At 34.7% G+C, this 21,390-nt stretch overlaps 4 protein-coding genes across 10 annotated transcripts; 2 read left to right on the plus strand and 2 right to left on the minus strand.

Annotated features, from left to right (window-relative positions):
• Positions 1-1,370: 1,370 nt before the first annotated feature.
• On the plus strand, positions 1,371-4,599 carry LOC136778888 (alpha-N-acetylgalactosaminidase). 2 transcript variants are annotated; one of them, XM_066736048.1, is made up of 9 exons: positions 1,371-1,685; positions 1,774-2,041; positions 2,211-2,372; positions 2,901-3,075; positions 3,179-3,353; positions 3,428-3,522; positions 3,609-3,968; positions 4,042-4,206; positions 4,288-4,599. In XM_066736048.1, exons 2-9 carry the CDS (start codon positions 2,037-2,039, stop codon positions 4,474-4,476), a joined length of 1,326 nt encoding a protein of 441 aa, XP_066592145.1. In that variant the 5' UTR covers positions 1,371-1,685; positions 1,774-2,036; the 3' UTR covers positions 4,477-4,599. The 2 variants fall into 2 exon arrangements, with proteins under 2 accessions (XP_066592145.1, XP_066592146.1); XM_066736049.1 differs by lacking the exons at positions 1,371-1,685; positions 1,774-2,041; positions 2,211-2,372 and adding an exon at positions 2,468-2,615.
• Positions 4,472-10,870, minus strand: Pfas (phosphoribosylformylglycinamidine synthase). Of its 3 annotated transcripts, none has more exons than XM_066736012.1 (18): positions 10,695-10,870; positions 9,950-10,218; positions 9,727-9,868; positions 9,517-9,667; positions 9,023-9,413; positions 8,836-8,948; positions 8,504-8,764; positions 8,345-8,418; positions 8,104-8,260; positions 7,405-7,751; positions 7,088-7,324; positions 6,891-7,016; positions 6,589-6,816; positions 6,305-6,503; positions 5,948-6,213; positions 5,396-5,867; positions 4,876-5,319; positions 4,472-4,798 (listed from the first exon to the last, which is right to left on the minus strand). In XM_066736012.1, exons 2-18 carry the CDS (start codon positions 10,213-10,215, stop codon positions 4,614-4,616), a joined length of 4,059 nt encoding a protein of 1,352 aa, XP_066592109.1. In that variant the 5' UTR covers positions 10,216-10,218; positions 10,695-10,870; the 3' UTR covers positions 4,472-4,613. The 3 variants fall into 3 exon arrangements, with proteins under 3 accessions (XP_066592109.1, XP_066592110.1, XP_066592108.1); XM_066736013.1 differs by having other exon boundaries at positions 5,396-5,575; positions 5,654-5,867; positions 9,950-10,863; XM_066736011.1 differs by having other exon boundaries at positions 9,950-10,870.
• Positions 10,871-11,570: 700 nt separating this feature from the next.
• LOC136778884 (coiled-coil domain-containing protein 102A-like) lies at positions 11,571-14,452 on the plus strand. 4 transcript variants are annotated; one of them, XM_066736044.1, is made up of 9 exons: positions 11,571-11,697; positions 11,844-11,972; positions 12,129-12,701; positions 12,786-12,847; positions 12,927-13,161; positions 13,237-13,446; positions 13,534-13,808; positions 13,878-13,960; positions 14,036-14,452. In XM_066736044.1, the coding sequence occupies exons 2-9, from the start codon at positions 11,856-11,858 to the stop codon at positions 14,056-14,058; spliced, it is 1,578 nt and encodes a 525-aa protein (XP_066592141.1). In that variant the 5' UTR covers positions 11,571-11,697; positions 11,844-11,855; the 3' UTR covers positions 14,059-14,452. The 4 variants fall into 4 exon arrangements, with proteins under 4 accessions (XP_066592141.1, XP_066592140.1, XP_066592137.1 ...); XM_066736043.1 differs by having other exon boundaries at positions 12,129-12,563; positions 12,636-12,847; XM_066736040.1 differs by having other exon boundaries at positions 12,129-12,847; positions 14,036-14,451.
• A 168-nt stretch (positions 14,453-14,620) lies between these two features.
• On the minus strand, positions 14,621-21,037 carry LOC136778899 (WAG22 antigen-like). The gene is made up of 5 exons (XM_066736068.1): positions 20,651-21,037; positions 19,851-19,952; positions 19,632-19,781; positions 19,176-19,560; positions 14,621-18,753 (listed from the first exon to the last, which is right to left on the minus strand). Exons 1-5 carry the CDS (start codon positions 20,726-20,728, stop codon positions 15,029-15,031), a joined length of 4,440 nt encoding a protein of 1,479 aa, XP_066592165.1. The 5' UTR covers positions 20,729-21,037; the 3' UTR covers positions 14,621-15,028.
• Between the last annotated feature and the right edge of the window lie 353 nt (positions 21,038-21,390).

A 21,390-nucleotide genomic window follows, 5' to 3' on the forward strand; every position in this document is an offset into this window, starting at 1 on the left:
CCCACGATTTCCATTAATTTTCAGCCCAACCATAATTATGCTCTAGAAAGTATCCTCCAATTATCGTCAGGAATAATAATACTTGTGAAAAACCTGAAAACCTGATGATAATTGTGCCTTTTGTTTGGAATGAACGCTTTATCACTATTCCTTTCCAAAATCACGTGACATTTTTTTTTTTTTTTATTGGAGAAAGTTTATATGTATATACATTTTTGTTCATAATTACAGTATTTTTTAAATCAATTAATCTGACAGTATTGGGGGCATCTTCTTGTTTTATCTACGTATGCAGTATATCTATTTGTACGGATCAATTACCTATTTGTCAATATTTTTATCCGCTCGACTGGAAAATCTATTGATTTGTAAGATTAATGTAATGAAAAATTAATTTATCTATTTAGTTTACGAGGCGATGCTCGATAAAGGGGACAAAAAATATCGATGCTTGTTTTAGCGAATAAAGTACATACTTAATTGTGGAATATATATAATGGAGCATTGCAGAACGAGAACGGATTAAGTAGCCAAAGCCAATACAGAATTGATTATCCAGGTGCGTTTAATATAAAGCATGTAAGACATTCTTACCATTCTTTTCTAAATTATCGTTAATCGTTATTGATCTTGCAACTCGATTACGATATAAATATTACTGGCTATTATAAACAATTTTAATCTAAATATCACTAAGAAGATTGCATCACGTTCGAAGATAATATTTTTATGGTAGATCATGGATTAATATGTTCATCCATCAAATATATCGTTTAATTGTTTGTTTTATTTACGCAAGTACAAAATATTATTGGGAAAGTTGGGTAAAATGCATGTTAATGCGCATCTGCATGATAAAAATTGTTTGAATTGATAATAGAAATTGATTACACAATCGGTCAGATGCATCAATGTCAATGTTCTTCTTTATAACTCTTGCCCAATTATATTTGAACACGGTATAACGGGGAAAGTGCTAAAACTGCCAGGTAATTTTTTTTTCTTCAATTTAAATTTTGGAGTCAAATTACCCCTGACAGCGTATCAAGCATTAATGATACAATTAATACTTGTGATATTTTACCAACGTTGAAATATTTCTCCAAATTTAATTATATGTATAGGAGCCACTCCGCGAATTATTATAACTCAATTTAAAATTATATTATATTGTTTAGAGAATTTTACACTATAAGAGTAATGTTGAATAAAAGCAGTGTGTTATAATTACCAAATCTATAGAAATTAAAATTTTTTAATAAATGCGCATTAGATAGACGACGTAAAACGTTACTATTATAACTATTTTGTTTTCTAAGCGACCGCTCAGCTCACGATTGAATAACGAGGTGCTTTAGTGTTATGTATTAGTATACGTTTCAGTGGAATGCAATCATAAGATCTTATAGCTTAGTAGTTATCCATTGTTTGTAGAAAAGCAATCGTGTTTTAATTAACAGTATCAAAAATAATATCAAACTTAAGATGGGTTTCAAATTAGTATATACATCAGTGGTGAATAATAATCACTGTTCCTGCATCTCTGCTACATGTCAAAAATACAAACTGTTTTCTTTTGTTACCAAAGGCTTAATTACTTAGTACAAATCATGGTATTCAGCAATAAATGAACGAAATTTTATATCTATAACTTGATATTAAAAACCAATTATTCATTGAAACAGGTGCGAATATTATTTTATATCCCTTGATTATATAGTTTTATTTACATTATGTTTCAAACATAACCTTTAACGCATAACCTATTTTCAGTAATTAAATTTGTTACTCCAACATATTTTTCAAGTAATTTCAAGGAGTATTTTATTTTTTTTGTAAGAAGACATTCAGAACGTTTATATGTTCATGTGAATGTGATGGGTATATCTGCTAGTTGTAACATAATGCATACACCACACTACTAATGATAGTATTTGTGTGTGAAAATGAAATAGGGCATTGGGTGAAAGTACTCTTAGCTTGGAGGTCTGGTGTTGTATCAGATCAGTCTGCCAGAGAGTCAGAAGCAGTGCAGGATGTTGTTAGTTATTTTCTCATTCTTTCAATGACTAGCTTTTCACTTGTGCATAATTCAGTGTTTTTTCAAAATTATTTTGAAACAATTATGCTGCCAGCTTCCTAGTACTACTACATTTCTTAAGTGATAATATTAAGCATAGAAGTAACAAGAAAGCTGGGTGTTTTCACAGAATGTTGCAGATAGTATGGATACAGTGTTTGCTAGTGTTCGGAGCAAATGTTGTGCTAGCCCTTGAAAATGGATTAGCAAGAACACCACCTATGGGGTGGCTTGCTTGGGAAAGATTCCGATGTAATACAGACTGCAAAAATGATCCAGAAAATTGTATCAGGTACCAAACTCCTACTTTTTTAAATTTAATATGGTAAAGTTTTAAACTGAAATATCCTTATTTTATGTTTGAATTATGGTTTCATAAACATTTGGAAATACTGTTTTAAATTCATACAATGACTTTAACTGCAGAATGCATTTGATTGCATTTTGCAGAATGCTTCGAAAATGCAGAATTTGCTTGAATTATTTTGCTCTGATGCAAAATTAGAAAAGAAACTGCACTAGCATTTGTTACCAGGCAAGTCAATATATTTTTACTAACTAAAATAATTGAGTAAATTCTCTAGCATTTCTCACAGTCTAAGCAAGGTTGCAGAGCATTGATATGTATGAAGAACAAATTTTAAATTTATTCATATGTTACAACCATTATGCTAATTCCACATTCCAGAGTTGTCAGTCCTAATATACATACCATAGAACTGATAATGAAAATTGTTTAAAAAAAAAAATTATTATTTTATAATGGTAATACATGTAAATAAATCTATAGGTTTTAGCTCAGTTTTTAATGTTTTTCCAGTGATCATCTTTTCCGAACAATGGCAGATATTGTTGTTGCAGAAGGATATGCTGAAGTAGGATATGAATATATCAATGTAGACGATTGTTGGTTGGAAAAGGATAGAGATATCAATGGGCAACTAGTGGCAGATAGGCAACGGTTTCCCTATGGCATGAAGAGCCTTTCAAATTATGTGAGATATTAAGCATATATAATTATATATTTCTCCAAGAAATGATTTAGGGAACACTTCAGTTTTTTATATTGCAGTTATTAATATATACTTTTTTGTATAGATTCATTCGAAAGGTCTTAAATTTGGTATTTATGAAGACTATGGTAATTATACATGTGCTGGATACCCGGGTGTTTTGGGATATTTAGAAAATGATGCTATTACATTTGGATCTTGGGATGTAGACTATGTTAAATTAGATGGGTGTTATGCTCATCCTTCTGACATGGACAGAGGTCTGTATTAATATCTTTAAAAAAGATGTAGACACTCTCTAAACATTATAATTAATCAAATTTGTATTTGGTAGGATATCCTGAATTTGGGTTTCATTTGAACCAAACTGGTAGACCAATGATATACTCTTGTAGTTGGCCAGTCTATCAAATTTATGCTGGTATGAAGGTCAGCAGTGATTTTAAATTGCTCAAGTCACAAATTATATAACTCTTCCTTTTAAAATACAAATATAATTCTACATACATTTTTAGCCAAACTTCACATCCATAATAGAACACTGCAATCTTTGGAGGAATTTTGATGATATTCAAGACTCTTGGAATAGTCTTGAAAGTATTATTGATTACTACGGCAACAATCAAGATGTAATTGTGCCAAATGCTGGTCCAGGACATTGGAATGATCCTGATATGTTGATTATAGGAAATTTTGGTTTAAGCTATGAACAAAGTAAGACGCAAATGGCTTTGTGGGCCATATTAGCAGCTCCTTTGTTAATGTCTGTTGATCTCAGAACCATTAGACCAGAGTACAAAGCAATTTTACAGAATAAGAAAATCATTGCTGTAGATCAAGATCCATTAGGAATTCAAGGTCGTCGCATATATAAAGTTAGTCAGTTTAATTGCTTAGCTTGTTTCATTATGTATTGACTTAAATTATTAACACTTTTATTTATTTCAGCACAAAGGAATTGAGATTTGGGCGAGACCAATAACGCCAATTTATGAATCTTATTACTCATATGCCATTGCATTTTTAAATAGAAGAACAGATGGTACACCCTCTGATGTGTCGGTTACTTTAAAAGAATTAGGTCTACAGTATCCAGGTGGATACAGAGTAGAGGTATGTACGAATTTCTAAAGGGTCGTGCAAGAAATAATCTTTACTCTAATTTTTAATAAATTTTTCAAATATTTTCGCTAGGATTTATACGAAGAAGTTGATTATGGAATACTGACGCCACAAACCAAAATAAAAGTAAAGGTGAACCCTTCGGGTGTTGTTATTTTACGATGTGATTTGCAGTTGGAAGAATTTTATCCGTCCAACCAATTTACGCATTACGCGCCATTAAATCAAGTTTTTAAAGTGAGACAAAATTCTTTTGAATGATTCAATAGATATTAACAAATTTATTCTTAACTTTTATGTATATTTGTAATACTTATAATTAAACGTTACCACAATTTGTTATGGTAGGTAATAAAATAATTTTACATTTTAATAAAATATATTATGTGACCTGAGAATCAAGCGGAAGTACAGCTGGACGTGCACCATGCATATGCATTGTCGAACATTCGCTGCCAAGGTGAATTTACAAATTTCCAGTCTTCTGGTCGCCAAGGCCATTGCCACACTTCTACACATCTTTCTGGATGCGGCATCATTGCCAGATGTCGACCATTCGAAGAACATATACCTGCTATGCCCTCTGTTACAAAAAATTATACAATATTTTGTATAATTAAAAAGCCTGTTAATACTGAATGTTTTTTATCATAAACTTACCGATGGTGCCATTTGGATTAAGAGGATAGATAGTAGTCGGATTTCCGTATTCATCAGTATAATTAAGTGCTATACATCGTGCTTCTTTTAATTTACTAAGAATCATTTTGTTCCTAAATGTAAATCGCCCTTCTCCGTGAGCAACCCAGATTCCTAATACACTTCCCTCCATTCCTTTTAACATTATCGATGGCGAAGCACCAATTTTAACGGTACTCCATCGACATTCAAATCTCTCAGAAATATTATAATCCAAGAACACGTCGATATCATTCAATTCTCGTGTTTTTAAATTAAGCAATCCTAACAAACTCATTAATTGACATCCATTACAAACACCCAAACTAAATGTATCTTCTCGAGCAAAGAAATCTTTAAACGTTTTCTTTATTGCTGGATGATACAGTAGGCCTGCAGCCCAACCTTTTGCAGATCCTAAAACATCTACACAGCAAGACATTTTTAAGAAATATAAACTATAAATTATAAAAATTTAATAGAATTTATATCTTTACTATACCTGCGTAACTAAAACCTCCGGGGAAAATTACACCTCTAAAATGATCTAAATTAATAGTATTGTCTAAAAAGTCCTGCATTGTAACATCCCAAACTTGAAAGCCAGCCTTTACTAGTGCAGCTGCCATTTCTCGATCACCGTTGGTTCCTTCTTCGCGAATTACGGCTACTCGAATAATAACTGCAAACAAAAAAATAATTTTTAATAGCAATGAGTCTCCTCTAGCATCCTTAGAATTATTTATTTCATGATACTTGCCATCATTTTCATGTTCAATTTGAGACCTAAAATCGGGGTTAAACGTTAACTTATATCTGGGAAGATTCCTATTTCTTAATCCAAAAAATTCGTGGAAAGCACAATCTACATTAGTTTGCCTACATTCTAATTGGTAGCCAGTTTCTTCCCATACAGACATTAATTGAAACACGGTAGATTCCAGTACATTTCTCTTATTTACATTTATATTAATCTAGAATAACAAAATAAAAAAGTAAATATACAAACTTGTGTGTGTATCATAATTTCACTGTTTTTAATTAAATTACAGACCATTGAGTGAATTCCAAATTGAGTGGACTTTCCAATAGGGTATATTGGAACATCAAATGAATAAAATAATTCTATGACACGATTGTATTTAAACTTATCTACTTCTAATATCCAACCAACTTCTTCTGCAAATAAAATCTCAATATCCGATCCTGTTTTATGTTCGATGTTTACATCGATACCAGATATTCCAGCAAATGCCATTTCCAGAAGACACGTGATTAAACCACCATCACTCACATCATGTCCAGATAGTATACTTCCCTCTATTAGCCAAATAAATTATTTGTATGAAAAATGAATAAATATAATAATAAATGAAACTTAAAAATATACTAATTATAATTCATATATTACCAGATATCAAAGTTTGCGTAGCACAGAAAGCATTCACTAGTGTTTTTGTATTTTCTAAATCAGGTACATCATCACCAAGCTGATTATATACTTGAGCTAACGCAGTTCCGCCTAAGCGGCTCTTTCCATTGGATAAGTCAACGAACAGCAAAAATCCAGTTTGAAGGAGTGAAGGTGCTCTGAGATTCGGTGTAACTTTCTATTTTGTGTAAAAAAATTGATGCTTGAATTAATGTTAACCAAAAGAGTTTAACAAAAGTGTATTATTACAAAATGTAGCTTACTTGGCGTATATCTGGACATGGCGCATAAGTGGATACTACCAAGGTCCCAGGAGCTTTAACAACATCTTTCCCAATACGAGCTGCCATACTAAGAGAATCTTTTCCACCATCTATAGCGATCCCTATTTCTTTCATAACCGAACACATTGCGGAGCATGCTTCGTATAAAGCTGCGCCTTCTCCTGGCAATTTAGCTGCCCACATCCAGTTACCACTGCATTTCACATCCTATTTAAAACAATTTGTTTCCTTTTATTCAATGTCCTTATGAGAAATTAATTCTTTATCAATTTTCCAATTACCTTTAGGTCTGAAATATGGGCGAATACTAAATTACTTAACGCTTCGGCTACCGTCATACGAGCACCGGCTGCCGCATTGACTAGTCCTTTTATCGGTTGTTCTCCAATAGAAGTGGCGATACCGGCCTAAAACCAAGAGAAAAAAATATTAAAATGCAATATATAAAAAGTCCCATAAAATAGCACGCCAAGCTTACATAATCGAAATGAGATACTGCTGTCATAGCAAAATCTGCAAGTGGCGTATGTAAAGGCCCGACACATTGTTGTTGCGCTATCAGTCCTGTAACGCATCTATCCACTTTATTTGTTAAGTATCTTTTGCTTGCAACTGCAGGCAGTCGTAGAACTCTGTTAAGTGCAGCACTAACTTTTAAGTTTTCCGGTAAAATTAATGGCTTTCTTTGTACGGATTCTGTTTTAAGATCAAAAGTCTAAAAATCATTAAATTTTATTGAAAAAAATATGTAATTATGTATCAATTTAATAACATTATAATATTGGAGCTACTTACTTTGCTTGGCATTTTTCCAAGAATAAACTCTAGTTCTAAATCGACCGGGTGTCTTAGGCTAGTATCTTCTGCTTGAGCTAAGTATTTATCAGCATCGCAATCTTCTTCTTCTGAAAGTATTATTTTTCCATTACCAGTGACGGTTCCTACAAAATTAAGGGGACACTTTTCGCGGTGTGCAATTTGTTTAAGTAATTGGCAGTCTTGCGTTCGACATAATATAGCATCATTTTCTTGGTACTCAGCACCCCACAATTCTAATGTGCTGATACTTGGATCACCCAACTCAAACTTTTGAGTAAAGATAACTGCTCCAGCAGGCTCAACTAATTCTTTTAAAACATTTCCTATAAGTAACACAGGTAATTATCAATGGCTGATCTGTCAAATGATTTTGTGTAATGTTAAAAATCAATATACATTAAAAACAGATAAAAAGATACAAAATTTATAGCGTAGCGCAATGTGCCAAAATTAATGCGTGCAAATAACAAACTAAGAAAAAGAAAGAAAATAAAAAAACTACATGGAAAAGAGAACAAAAATGCAAATTTCAATTATTTAACTAACCAGTTTTCTATATTGCCCTGAATCTGCATTGCATGAAACATTATAAATGCACTATTATTAAATTTATTAAATTATATGAATATATTTTTTAATATATATTTATAATATATTTTTAAAAAAGTTTTGTACCATTTCCACCAGCACCTTGGTCATGTATACTAAGTATAGGATTTTTTGGACCTAATTCTGTGCAAGCCCTTACTACACGATTCAACCTTTGCTCCATCTCTGGATCTCCACGCTGTACAGCTCCAAAGTCCAATTCTACTTTATTATCTCCTTGTACCTAGACAGAAAATAAATGAATCAATTTATGCTAATATTTTAGAATATAGAACTAAAAGATCATTAAACATATTTTGCTCATTACCTCCACTGAACTTGCTGATCCACCACCCACACCAATTCGGTAAACTGGTCCACCAATTTTAACAACTTCCATACCTACAATTTAGAATTAAAAATTATACAATGCATCTTATAAATGTAAAGGAGAATCAAAAAACAGGAAAGTTATTTATATTTTTACCTTTCTCTGGCTTTACTTTATCTATCATATCTGCATCAACAGTTCCCAAGCCTCCACTAAACATTATAGGTTTGATCCATTCTCTCCTGGTTCCATCCTCATCAGTCATACCAAAAGACCTTGCGAATCCAGATATAACAGGCTCACCAAATTTATTACCATAATCAGAAGCACCATTACTTGCTTCGACTAAAATTTCTAATGGTGAAGCCATATTTGTTGGATATGGCACATTTTTATCTTCCCATGGTAAATTGTATCCTATGAAAAATAAAAGCTGTGAATTATATGGATAAAATTTATCTAAAGGAATCAAAATAAATTTAAAGTACCTGGAATGTGCAGATTACCAACAGAATATCCAGCAGTACCAGCAATATAATAGCCTCCTCTACCAACTCCTTGAACATCCCTTAATCTACCACCTGTACCTGTGGTTGCTCCACTGTAATAGAAGCCATTTTATATAATAATTAAGAAAAAATGATGATGTTTCTAAATGACGCAAGTAACTAATACCTAAATGGTGCTACTCCAGTTGGAAAATTATGAGTTTCAGCAGTGAATATGAGATGCTGTTTAATTTTTTCTAATGAAAAATTGCTACATCTATGAGTAAGTTGTGGCCTAAGGGCTTTAAATTCATATCCCTTGATAGCACTACTATTATCACTAAATTTTATAACATTATTGGGATTTGAAAAATTTTGTGTACTCATTATCATATCAATTAATGACTCATTTTTTTCCTGACCATCAATTATCATGCATCCTTTAAAAAACCAGTGTCTGCTGTGCTCACTGTTTGATTGTGCTAAATCAAAGCATTCCACACTAGTTGGATTACGTTTTAACTTGTGCAGAAATAAATCTGTATAGAAATCTAAATCCCAATCATCAAATGCTAATCCTATAAGAAAAATCAAACAATTAAATAAATATCAAATGTACTATTTGGATAAAAATCATAACAAATAGCATACAAATATCTTGATTGAGCTTCCATAACATACCTAATTTTTTATTAACATCTTCTAAGGCTTTACGCCCTTGATTAGTAATATCAACTTCAAACCAATTTTCTGGAAGAAATCCATGATTAAAACTATTTAATGGTTGGTAATATCTGCACTCGGTCATCTTATCATGTAGTAAATTAGTAATCTGCAATGATTCATTAAATTTAATTTCATACAACAAATTATTAAAATCAAGAAACTTACAGCATCCTCCAAATTTTTATCAACCACTTCATTATGCTTAATCCAATACCTTGTTGAAACTTCTATTCTGACAACTTTGTCTAATTGTACCGAATCACAGATACTTAATGCATTACTTGAAAAAGCTGTTGAAAAATTTAGTCTAGAAAATTTAAATATTACATATAATTTCTATTTAAGCTTCATTTATACTGGAAGCATTACTATCAAATTATTAATTTACCTTGGGCCTATTTCAATAATAAGAGCATTATTCTGTTCATAAAATGAGCTTACTATTCTTAGATTTTCTTGCTCAAATGGAGAGCTTAAAATCCACTTTAAAATTTTTGCTTCTCTTTCTACGAGAACATCATTTAGTTCAATGTAATAACACAATTCTGTTTCAATCTCTGTTACAGATTTTAATATCCCAGAAATTGCTGTTAACTTATTTTTCAACTGACCAGACTTTAGACCAGGAGTTTTATAAAACTTTAAGATACCCATAGTCTAAATAAGTTTAGATGAAGTTATATTAACAAGCAGCAAAGACATAAAGTAAATTTTTAACGATTAGCACTAAATGAGTATTCAATCACTGAACTGAATGTATTTGACTTTCTTAAACTGATTTGAGCACAAGTACTGATGAAAGGCTTCTTGCATGTGATTTCAACATTTATCAGTGCTTAACGCTTTCAAAATAGAGCAAATTCTGACAACAGCTATGTTGTAATTAGCATATCAGAAAATAATATATTAAGAGTTAAAGGGCATCTTGATTATTAAAGGTTACTTCATATTTACGTTATACTGAGATCAACATAAGCACAAAATATTTGTCAATAAAATTTTAAAAAAATTGAGGTGTTGTGAAGTCAGTTGGATTTTGTTTCATCAAAACGAAACAAATTTGGCTATTTACGCTTATTATATTATAGAATCTATACTTTCTTTTATTATCGTAGTAGAGTAAAATTACTTACGTAATTTATTTATAAATTATCTTTCAATATTTCGAGTGCGCAAAGCCGTTGAGAAAAAATGATACCCCACGAGGTATTTGCAAGTGGCGCGAAATGTTATCATTTAACACTACTTTAAACCTTTAACGTATACAATTCTCACACAGTCTTAACATTTCAAATAATCAAATATAGTCTGACCACACTGACCAATCACCGCTTTCTGTTTAATCAAAGCAGTTAAACACATGCAAATGCATATATGCACGTTTATATACATTGTGCAATAGTAATGCCACTGTAATACAAAGAAATTTATTCATTATTGATAAAATAAGATAATCAAAAAGGAAGTTAAAAACAATTTCCTTTAGTTTATTTTTAGTATTATATGTTATAAAATACCGATTTTGTTGAAGAACATGAAGTAATCACTGTAATTATAATATTTCTATTTATTGTTAATGGTATAATTTGCTAATAATAATTTCCACTTATACTATATTTAATTTTGTGATAAATATGTGCACAGGCCACAGTCGTCCACAGATTATGTACATTATCTTAAGCCGATGTGGCGGTTATCTACATTACCATAAAAATCACAGGGTATTCTTTTTAATTATATTATTTTAATAAAAGCATATTAAAGTTCGAAATCAAATAAAATGATAAATTTTATGAATAATATTCAAGTTTAATTTAAAGACAATTTGTACAATATACAATGTAATCTATAAACACAATAAAATGAATTATGAAAACTGGACAAAAATTTACTCGACAAATCAGTCCATAATTTCCAAAAACCACCGCCGCGACGACGCATCACTCGTTCGTTCATACATACATATGGTTCATATGCGCACAAAAGTGTGATATGAACCGAGAGCCGGAGTAGACACATTAGTCGACAAAAGGTGACAAAATTGACAAGGCCGACTGCCGATAAAACCAACAACAAGACGAACAAGAAAAGAAAAGAAGACAGGTTTAATCCAGCCGCTATCTGGATCATATATATGTCAGTTCTTTCGAAATTATTAATAATCTACTTTTTTAGACGTAATATCAATTATTTATAACATTGGATGCAATCCTCTATAGCAAAATTAATTTCAAAACAAATTTCTATGTCGTTATCAATGTTTTAACAATATAAATTTGTAGATTAAAGTTTTTATGGCTATGGCTCAGTCAACAGCTAGTGGAACATCATCAAGAAGATATATGAGAGAACACGATGTTGGCGGATCCTCATCTTCACGTTACATGGATAGTGAATGGGAAACAAAAGAGGTATTTTGCTAGAGATTCATCTTTTTTTTATTTTATTTACTTGTATTGTATACCTTTGTAATATCAGTTTCTGTATCAGGATTTGTATTAATCTATATAGAATACATCATTATATTTATTGAAATCAGTAGGATATTAAGGTTATTCATTTTTTAGGCTTTACGTCAAAGGGAATTGGAGGAAGCAAGGGCTAGAGCAGCCCAGATGGAAAAAACAATGAGGTGGTGGTCAGATTGTACTGCAAATTGGCGTGAGAAATGGAGTAAAGTTCGAAATGAAAGAAATATGGCTAGAGAAGAGGCTAAAGTATTAAGAGCTAAACTTGAAATTGCCATGAAGGATGCAAATAGTTTTAAACATGAAGCTCAAGAAGTGGAACATCAAAATGAACAGTTAAAAAAAGAAATGGAAAAAATTCATATGATTCTTTTAAAGCATGCAGGTCAATTTGATCAACAGCTTATATCTGTACTCCAATCAGATCCTCAATTAAAAAATGCTTTAGATGTTGAGGAACTATTAGCAGCATATAACAACATACAAGAAGTTGAGCAAGCCAGCTCTCAAAAGGATTCAATATCACCTAGAAATGTAGTTGAAAGTCCAAGAACAGCAAATAGTCATGTGTTACCAGATAGGGATATTGAGGAGTATGTTTTGCAGGGTGCTGTACCGAAACATGCAGTAGAGCTGTATAAAGAAAATTCAAATAATACATTAAATAGAGATGTAGGAAAGGCAGCATTAGATTATGCAATAGAAGAAAATAATCCACCATTATTAGAGGGGAGTAATGAGGATATGTTATTACAGAAAATATCAATGCTACAATCAGCTCTAGAAGAAGCATTGAAGTCTGCTTCTGCTGAAAAAGAGTAATATAATAATAACAATTTACTATTCTTTATAAATTATTACTTTGGTTAATTTATTACCAAGAGCTTTATTTATTAGGGAGAAGCACTCTTTGCATCGCGGAATGGAAAAAATGAAAGCAAAAATCGTTCAGTTACAAGAGCAGTGTGAACAGGTGCAAGCAAGTAGAGCAGAAGCCATGAAAGAACTCTTAGAATTACTAGAGCTGAAAGACCGGTTCCGGGTTGAGCTTAGTGCTGCGCAAGCTGATTTAATTGACGAAGCTTCTAATAGAGAGGGGATGGATCGTCGATTATCGGAACTCAGAGCTGAAGTAACTGCTTAATCAAATATTATAAATACCTTATTTATTTAGTATATATAAACATTACATTTTTAATACTCTTAGCTAGAGCGTCTACAAGCAGAAAATGCAGCAGAATGGGGTAAACGGGAACGATTGGAAAGTGAAAAACTTTCCCTTGAACGAGAAAATAAACAGTTGCGAAATGAATTAAATGATTTACAAGAAAGAGTTGAAGCACGACGTATTCGTCCCATTTCTTCGGCTGATACGGATTTAAGACAATTGCAGCAAGAGCTCGCTGATCGTAGTAAAGTACGTAAATTGATTAGATTATTACCGTCTTATACATAGCATTAATTTTAATTTTATGGAAGTTTATCGACTTTTTAAACTCTTTAGGAAATAGCTGAACTGAAAAATTCACAAGCTAAATTGAAGAAGTTATTAGGTGAGAAAACAACCGAATTATGTCATGCAATGAGAAGGTCAGAACAGTATGAAGCTGAAGTTAAAAGGGTAAGAGCAAGAGTAGAAGAACTTAAAAAAGAACTAGCTGCTGTACAGGACGAAGTGGATACTGCTAATAATAATGTTAAGAAGCTACAACGAGTAAATGAAGATCTTATGGAGCAACTGGAAGCTGCTAATTTACACTTAGATCATTTCAGAAATAGGCAAGTTACTAGGAACTAGAAAAATAATATCATTGCTCATATTAATATTAATATAGAATTATATTGCAGTTCTGAGTCTAGCACGACAGACGCAGCGGCTCCTATCGAAATAAGTGTAGATAAGTCACAGAACAACGACGAGACAGATAAGGGTAAATTATTATAAACGAATTTAACATTTTATAAATATTTCGATGAAATATCTCTCAGGAGAATTCGTGTTTCAGGGCACGATATTGAACAAACTTAGTTATTTAATTTTATCTGTGAATATCATTTACCTCATCAAAGTTAAAAATACGCAAATAGTTAAAACGAACAAAATTTCACATTAGAATAGGCGGATCAAAGTGCAAATCGGATGAAGCATTTGTTTATAATTATTCTGTAAATCTGTACAGATAAAATTTATTCAGTAGTCAATTTTAACTGCCTTCTCTCTACTTAAAAATAAATGTTGTAGAGAACCTAGAATAATATTCTGAGAATAGTATTTTTTTTTATATTTTATTTACTTTAACAAAACGACTGATAATTTTGTATTCCGTGTATTTTTTTATACATTTATATGTCTATTTGTATATATAATGATTTTATATAATCATGTAAAGTATTGGTTGAATTTTAACGTGCCAATGACCTTACGTATTTTAAATAAACTTATGTATAATTTAATGCACTTAATATATGTATATAGATGTTGTAAATTATATTAATTAGTGAATGTATAATTGTTCATTTTTTATGTATTGACTTAATTAAATTATTTATATTTAGCACGTGTATATGTATAAGCTGCGATACCTGAACTTAACTATTTAAAAATCTACGTTTCATAACGAAGACAGGTATTCATTAAATATAAGCAATACAATTACTTCAATTCAATATTAAATATTTCATTAGTAATTATTAAAAAGATCAAACTCAGTAAACTTGCCAGATTTAAAATCTATAATAAAATACGAATAATAAAATAGAGATATATTGTTGATGATATTAAAGCATATCCCAAGTGCAGCTATTATTATTTAAATGTAGTGGTGTTATGTCAAATGACGCTAACGTACAATCAATAAATTTAATAATCTCCGTAAATAGTTAAATCTTAAATTTATCGTACCCTTAAAGTATTCCTATTAATTGATTTTGGTACAACGATTGAGGAAGTTCGAGAGCATGATTCTTCTTGTTCACAAAAAATGATGAACGAAGGAGATTCATGAGCATTTCATAGGTGTACCGTCAGGATGCGTTGGTACTTTGGGTTTACAGATCTTTGTCCGCCCATTAGAGCCATATACCACATTACAAGAAAATGTAAAATAACCACAAGTGGAGCTCTTGGTATAATATCTATGTTCGTATTTCCTTGGATTATTTCGACTATCATCAATCTTTCCAGCCATACTGTTAGTAACAGTATAGTAATTAGGCTTACGAAAATCTGAATTATTATTAACAGATTCTTGAAATTTGCTATTCGAAGATTGTGTACCAGTGTAACGTTCATATTTTGTGTCGAGAGATTTCTTTTCAGAAGCATCTGACTTATTTTCACTTTTCTTAGACGAGGAGTCGTGAGAAACCGACGTTACTCTACCACGGAACCCTGGAGGAATGGTATAGCCTTGCAGGGATGTTCCAGGCTCAAGTAGGTCACCCGCCCGCGGTAAACTTGTAACTTGCGACTTTTGCTCATTCAGATGTCTATTTGCAATCTGTAAGTTCTCATTTTGCTCCGTTCTACTTACACCCACGCGCTGGTCCCTGCTTGGGGAGTTGGATGATGATTTCAGGGACGGGGTATCGTAATCATCATCGTATTCATCGTCGTAATCCTCGTTATTGTTCGAATCATAAACGGTATCGTCTACTCGATGCTTCTCCACTTCTTTTTTGCTTTCACCTCTGTTCGAACTTGTAACAACTGTCTTTCTCGAACTAGAGCTTGTTTGCAAACCTTGATGGTTTTCTTCATTACTATAATTGGCATCAGTAGCTGGTGCTTGCTCCTCATTGGGGCTTATCTTTGGCGGATCGTAAGACTTGAAGGGCTTGAAGAGTTCATCGTCCACCGAAGAGAAGTTAAAGGGTTTTCTGGATGCGGACGCACCCGATCCTGATCCAGCTTGCGCAGCGCCTGAATACGTGATTCCATATTGGAACGAACCCTGAATCTGAGTCTGGGACTGTCCCCTGAAAGCTCCACTTTGTGCAGTAGCTGTTCCTCCACCACGGAAAGGTTTGCCACGTTTTTCAAGCTTCGAGTCGTTTTTAGCGTATGGTTGAAAGCCAATTTGCGCCTGGCTGAAGGTACTGCCTTCGCCATTAGCCTGAGCATCGGCCATCCCTCCCTTTGAACTTGCTTGGACTTGAGTATTAGTCGCGTGATTCCAACCACTGGTCTGTGCACCTGTAGAAGTCGCCCCAGTATCACTGTTCAACTTTACTTCCGCTTGACTTTTGCCTTTGCCACCTTTACTCTGAGCATTGCTGACTGCCCCCTCTTTACCCCCGCTCACTTGTGTCTGTGCACTTTTATCAGCGTCATTGGTACCAGCTTGGGCTGAAAATGAACCTGATCCGGTGTAAGTACCAGATACTTGTGACTGCGCCGTACCTTCGCCGTGTTTTCCTTGGGCCGATGCAATCGCCTGAGTTCCCTTTTCTCCTTGCTGCACGGAACTAGAAGCCTGTGAGTCTGATCCGTTGTCAAGGTCACCAGGATAATCAGGCTTTTCATAACTCGATATTTTCTCTGCTTGAAGAACCCCGGTTTGACCTGGATATTGACCAGATGGATATTGACCAGACGGATATTGACCAGGTGGATATTGACCAGATGGATATTGTCCAAGATATGTTCCAGCTGGACCAAGGACACTGGATGGATATTTATCTCCAGAATATTGAGGATATAGTACACCACCAGGTCCTTGATATATATTGCTAGAACCTCTTCCATCTACTCCACCTCCTAGTTGCACTGTGCCAGTTGTTGCTCCACCAGGATAAGTTCCACTAGTTCCAGGAATTAAACCTGATACACCACCAGATAAAGTAACCTGTCCTTCAGCTGTAAGCCTGCCAGTAGCCATTCCTCCAGGATAAACTTGGCCTGTTGTTGTGGTACCACTGGTTCCAGGGTAAATTTGGCTACCAGGATATACATCACTACCTGGGGTCAACGTTTGTACAGGTACTCTTCCACCTGGATAGGTTCCTGTTGCAGGACCAGATATAATTCTACCAGGATATGTTTCTATACCAACTCCTGGTATCGTTCCGATGGGATATGTTCCTGCACCAGTTCCAGGAGACGCTTCCACTCCAGTACTAGGTAAAACTCTACCAGGATACGTTCCTGTTGCAGAACCAGGTATAGCTTTGCCCAAAAGTGTATCCACTCTGGTTCCTGGTGCTGTTCCAATAGGATATGTTCCTTCCCCAGTTCCAGGAGACGCTTCATTTCCAGGACCAGATACAACTCTACCAAGATTCGCTCCTTTTGGAGAGCCAGGTATAACTCTACCAGGAAATGTTTCCACCCTGGTTCCTGGTGCAGAATCAACAGAATATGTTCCTACTCCTGTTCCAAGAGAAGCTTCCAATCCAGGACCAGGTAACACCCTGCCAGGATATGTTTCTGCTACACCTGGATAAACTCTTCTTCCAGTTCCAGAAGATACTCCACCTGGATAGACACCTGCTCCAATACCTGCTGTACCATCAATATATGTTCCCGGTCGAGCTCCTGACATTACTCCACCACCGGGATATACTCCTACACCGGTTCCTGGTGCTACAGCACCAGGATATGTCTCTATTCTAGTCCCTGGTGATACTCCACCAAGATATGTCACAGTCCCACTTCCAGGAGCCGCGCCACCTGTATAAGCAATCGAGCCAGTTCCTGGAGATAAGACTCCGGGTACTCCAGATCCAGACCTTATACCTCCTGGATAATCTCCGCTACCAATTTGAGAATGAATTCTTGGAGTACCACCACCCGGATATGATTCAGCCCCTGCTCCAGTTCCTGTTGTTATACCATCTGGGTATGCTGCTCCTTCAGCTCCTGGTGCTAATCCACTGGGATAAGTTGCGATACCAGTTCCTGGATATGTTCCAGCCCCTGGAATCGTTCTACCTGGGACAAAACCTCCAGGATACGTTCCTGTGCTTATTCCGGGAGAACCTCCTGGTATTTCGCTACCTCCTGAAGATGTCCTGTCTGGATAAATTAAACTACCGGCTCCTGGAACTCCTCCTGGTGTAACAGTACCAGGATATGCTCCTGTGCCTGTTAAAGTACTCTCTGGAGATATTTGGCCTCTTGGGGATGTACCACCTGGATAAATTACACCACCTACTCCTGGAGCTCCTCCAGAAGTAACGCTTCCCGGATATGTTCCTGTGCTTATCTCAGTACTTCCTGGAACTACATGGCCTCTTGGAGGTGTACCACCTGGGTAAATTACACCGCCAATTCCTGGATATCCTCCTGGAGGAACACTACCAGGAAATGTTCCAACTCCAACTCCTGGATATCCTCCTGGAGGAACGCTACCAGGAAACGTTCCAGTTCCAACTCCTGGATACGTGCCTGGAGCAGAACCAGTTTCCAAGTTTGAACCAGCTGGATATCCCGATGTGCCTCCAGAGATTCCAGTGCCTGGGTAAGGTCTTCCAGTAGCTCCTGGTGAGACGCCTCCAGTATATGTGCCAGGAATTCCAAGAATACCAGTACCAGTTGTCGAGCCTCCTGGATAAGGCCCGACCCTACCAGGATAAGATATAGTTTCGCCGGGAAATATTGATTGACCGGTGCCACTCGTTCCCGGTAAAGCGTATCGTTCTGGGGAACCATAACCTGGACAATCTTCGCATCCTGATCCACCGGATGACATACTCTGAGCTTGACCCATACCGCGATTACCGCCTAAAAATTGAAATTAATCTACTATTTCCTTTCCTCGTTTACAGCACGACGGGAAAATAAATTCATAACTCAAGCGCCATTTGTAAACGCGATTTGCTGTATATATATGGAGAAAATTAAAACAGTCTTTCCGGTAATGAAAATGATTTTTATTTTATCAATATGTGCAGTAATATAATTTTATTTGTAAATTAGAAAATAATAAAAAGAATTTATCTCTGCACCATCCACGATTTATTACCGCCGTCTCTTTTCGTAGATTCTTCCATTACTGTCACAGATTCCTCTGAGATTCTTGAAGAAGAAATCAAATGTATTATTTGAAAGTTTCTTTTGTTATGGCGTTTAAGTTGTAATTCGTTGATTAAATTTCTAACAAATATATTTCAGGAGAATTGAAGATTTATATATTTGGTACTTACTGACGATAGCGTGGGAGGACTGATGAGTAGCTTCAGCTTCTGCCTTGCCTTCTTTTTCGCCATCGCCATCGACATTCATATATTGCGATTGAGTCTGTCCTTGAAATCTTCCTCGCTGAGGTGCCTGACGACGTTTACGTGTTTTTTCAAAAATTTCGTTACGCTTCTGTTGTTCTTCCAATTGGATTTCCCTTTTTGCGCGAGCTTTCAACGGTTCCAGGAGAACATCCACCACGCGTTTTTCTATTATAGAATTTTCGTCCATTTCAATTTCATTCATGAAAGGATCAATGTTTTCGACATAGGATGGCCTATTTTCTTGAAGCAAAATAAACCGACGCCCTTTGCAAAAATCTACGATTCTTCCACCCACTAAACGCCACGCCTATTATAAAAAAATTTGATTGTTAAAAAAAATAAAATTTTCTTCAATGAATAATAGCTGGTTTAATTCACCTCATGTTTCGTTAGAAAATTGGTAGATGCATACAAGGTTTTGGAGACCTTTTTGGGCTGATTCTTCGATAAGCCGCCAACTGGATTTTCAATTTGCATTTTCTCTAAGAAACAAATGTTTTCCGTGGCATCTTTATGACCAATGTAGCCCTTTGAACGACCAAATTTCAGATATTATTATTAAGTTTAATGTTTGAGCATGCTATATGTAATCCTTACAGTTTCAAGTTCTGTGAAAGATCGGACTTTTTCGTTCTGGATATCTTGCAAATCGGTAGAACTGCCGTCATTATTAATAGAACGATCAAAGCGTGTTTTATGCTGTTAACAAAAATAACAAAAATTTCATCAATTTCATAATAAATATATATGTTGAGAAATATTTTTGAAAGTATTAGGAAGTAAATAGGCCATCTAGTGTCTATCAAATTTCGTTATCAATTGAACTCTGATCTTCAAATCTCGTCTATGCAGAATCTCGTAAATTTGAGACTCATTTTAATTAGCCGTAACAATCTTCGGAGCACATATTAATTAGATAACTCTGCTATATCGAATAATTTTCACGAAAGGAATAAAATGAAATGAGAGAAGAAATGAATAAATTTTTTCTTCGGAAAAAAGTACAAGATTGCTCAGAATGTTGTTTATCCCGAAACTATCATTAATAAAAATGATTTTATTGTCCTTAATTGTAACACTAATATAAATTATTTTCAGGTAAAATACTATCTTCACTAGCAACTATACGCCCATAAAATTTTTCATTAACACGCAGAAAACTCGATATGCCCAAATGCTCTTAGTTCGCAAAATCCAACTTATTATAATCTTATATATTATATGTCTTTATAAAGAAACACATTAAATCCACTTAAAAAATCTCACACTAGAAAAATGGTACCTCAATGATGCAATCGAGAATTTATAAGTCACAAAACTCTCTTTTCCCATTAAATCGCCTAAATTTCGAAGTTATAAGAGAGTATTTTGCGAACGAAGCAGGAACGTGAACTTACGTAGTAAGGATAAAAGGCGTCCGAGTAGGAAAATGCAGTCGCTAAAGAGCAGACGAAGGCAAAGAGGACGAGTCTCATGGCTGTCTTGGTATCTTCTTGGCGACTGGTGACTCTTCTTCGTGGAAGATCCTCGGTGGGGCCAAATCGACTCCCACTTCTGCACCCTCTGTCCTCTTCCACTCCCAAGAGTTTTCACGGATATCGTGAATGATGCAAGTGTCGAAGAAGTCGAGTATGAGCAAAAACGAGCATTAGTGCTGGTCTCTATTAGTGATGCGCGCGATAAGGGCCGAGGAGAGATCAGGGGAGTGTGCTATAAACAGATCTTCAATTCCGAGAGTATATTTTATTAATGAAACAGAGAGGAAGATGTGACACGAGGATGCGACTGATGACGATGGCGGCTGAGGAGAGTCAGCGATAAGGAAACTTCCAAGAAGCTAACGATGAGTGCGAAGCCTATCCGTGCAGTGTCCAAGTGTCAGCGTGTGCGTCTTATCGCATCTCTCTGGCGATCTTTAGATTTCATTAGCGGACGACACAAACGTTCCCCATCCCAGCAACCAGATATGGAGCAGCAGCGAGTATTTTGGAGAACCGCCACTGGGGCAAATGTAGTTTCACCCAGCAATGCTTTTAGCTCCTAGCCAGGTATTCGGAGCAAGATTTCATTTACTATTTTGGCTCTTTTGATCCAAAGTGTCTGATTACATCAAAATTCCAAGCTTTTTTCTCCTCCT

This window comes from Prorops nasuta, unplaced genomic scaffold (assembly GCF_024137725.1).
Source record: "Prorops nasuta isolate Cenicafe-Biocafe unplaced genomic scaffold, Cenicafe_Pnas_1.2 PNAS00015, whole genome shotgun sequence".
Lineage (NCBI taxonomy): Eukaryota > Metazoa > Arthropoda > Insecta > Hymenoptera > Bethylidae > Prorops > Prorops nasuta.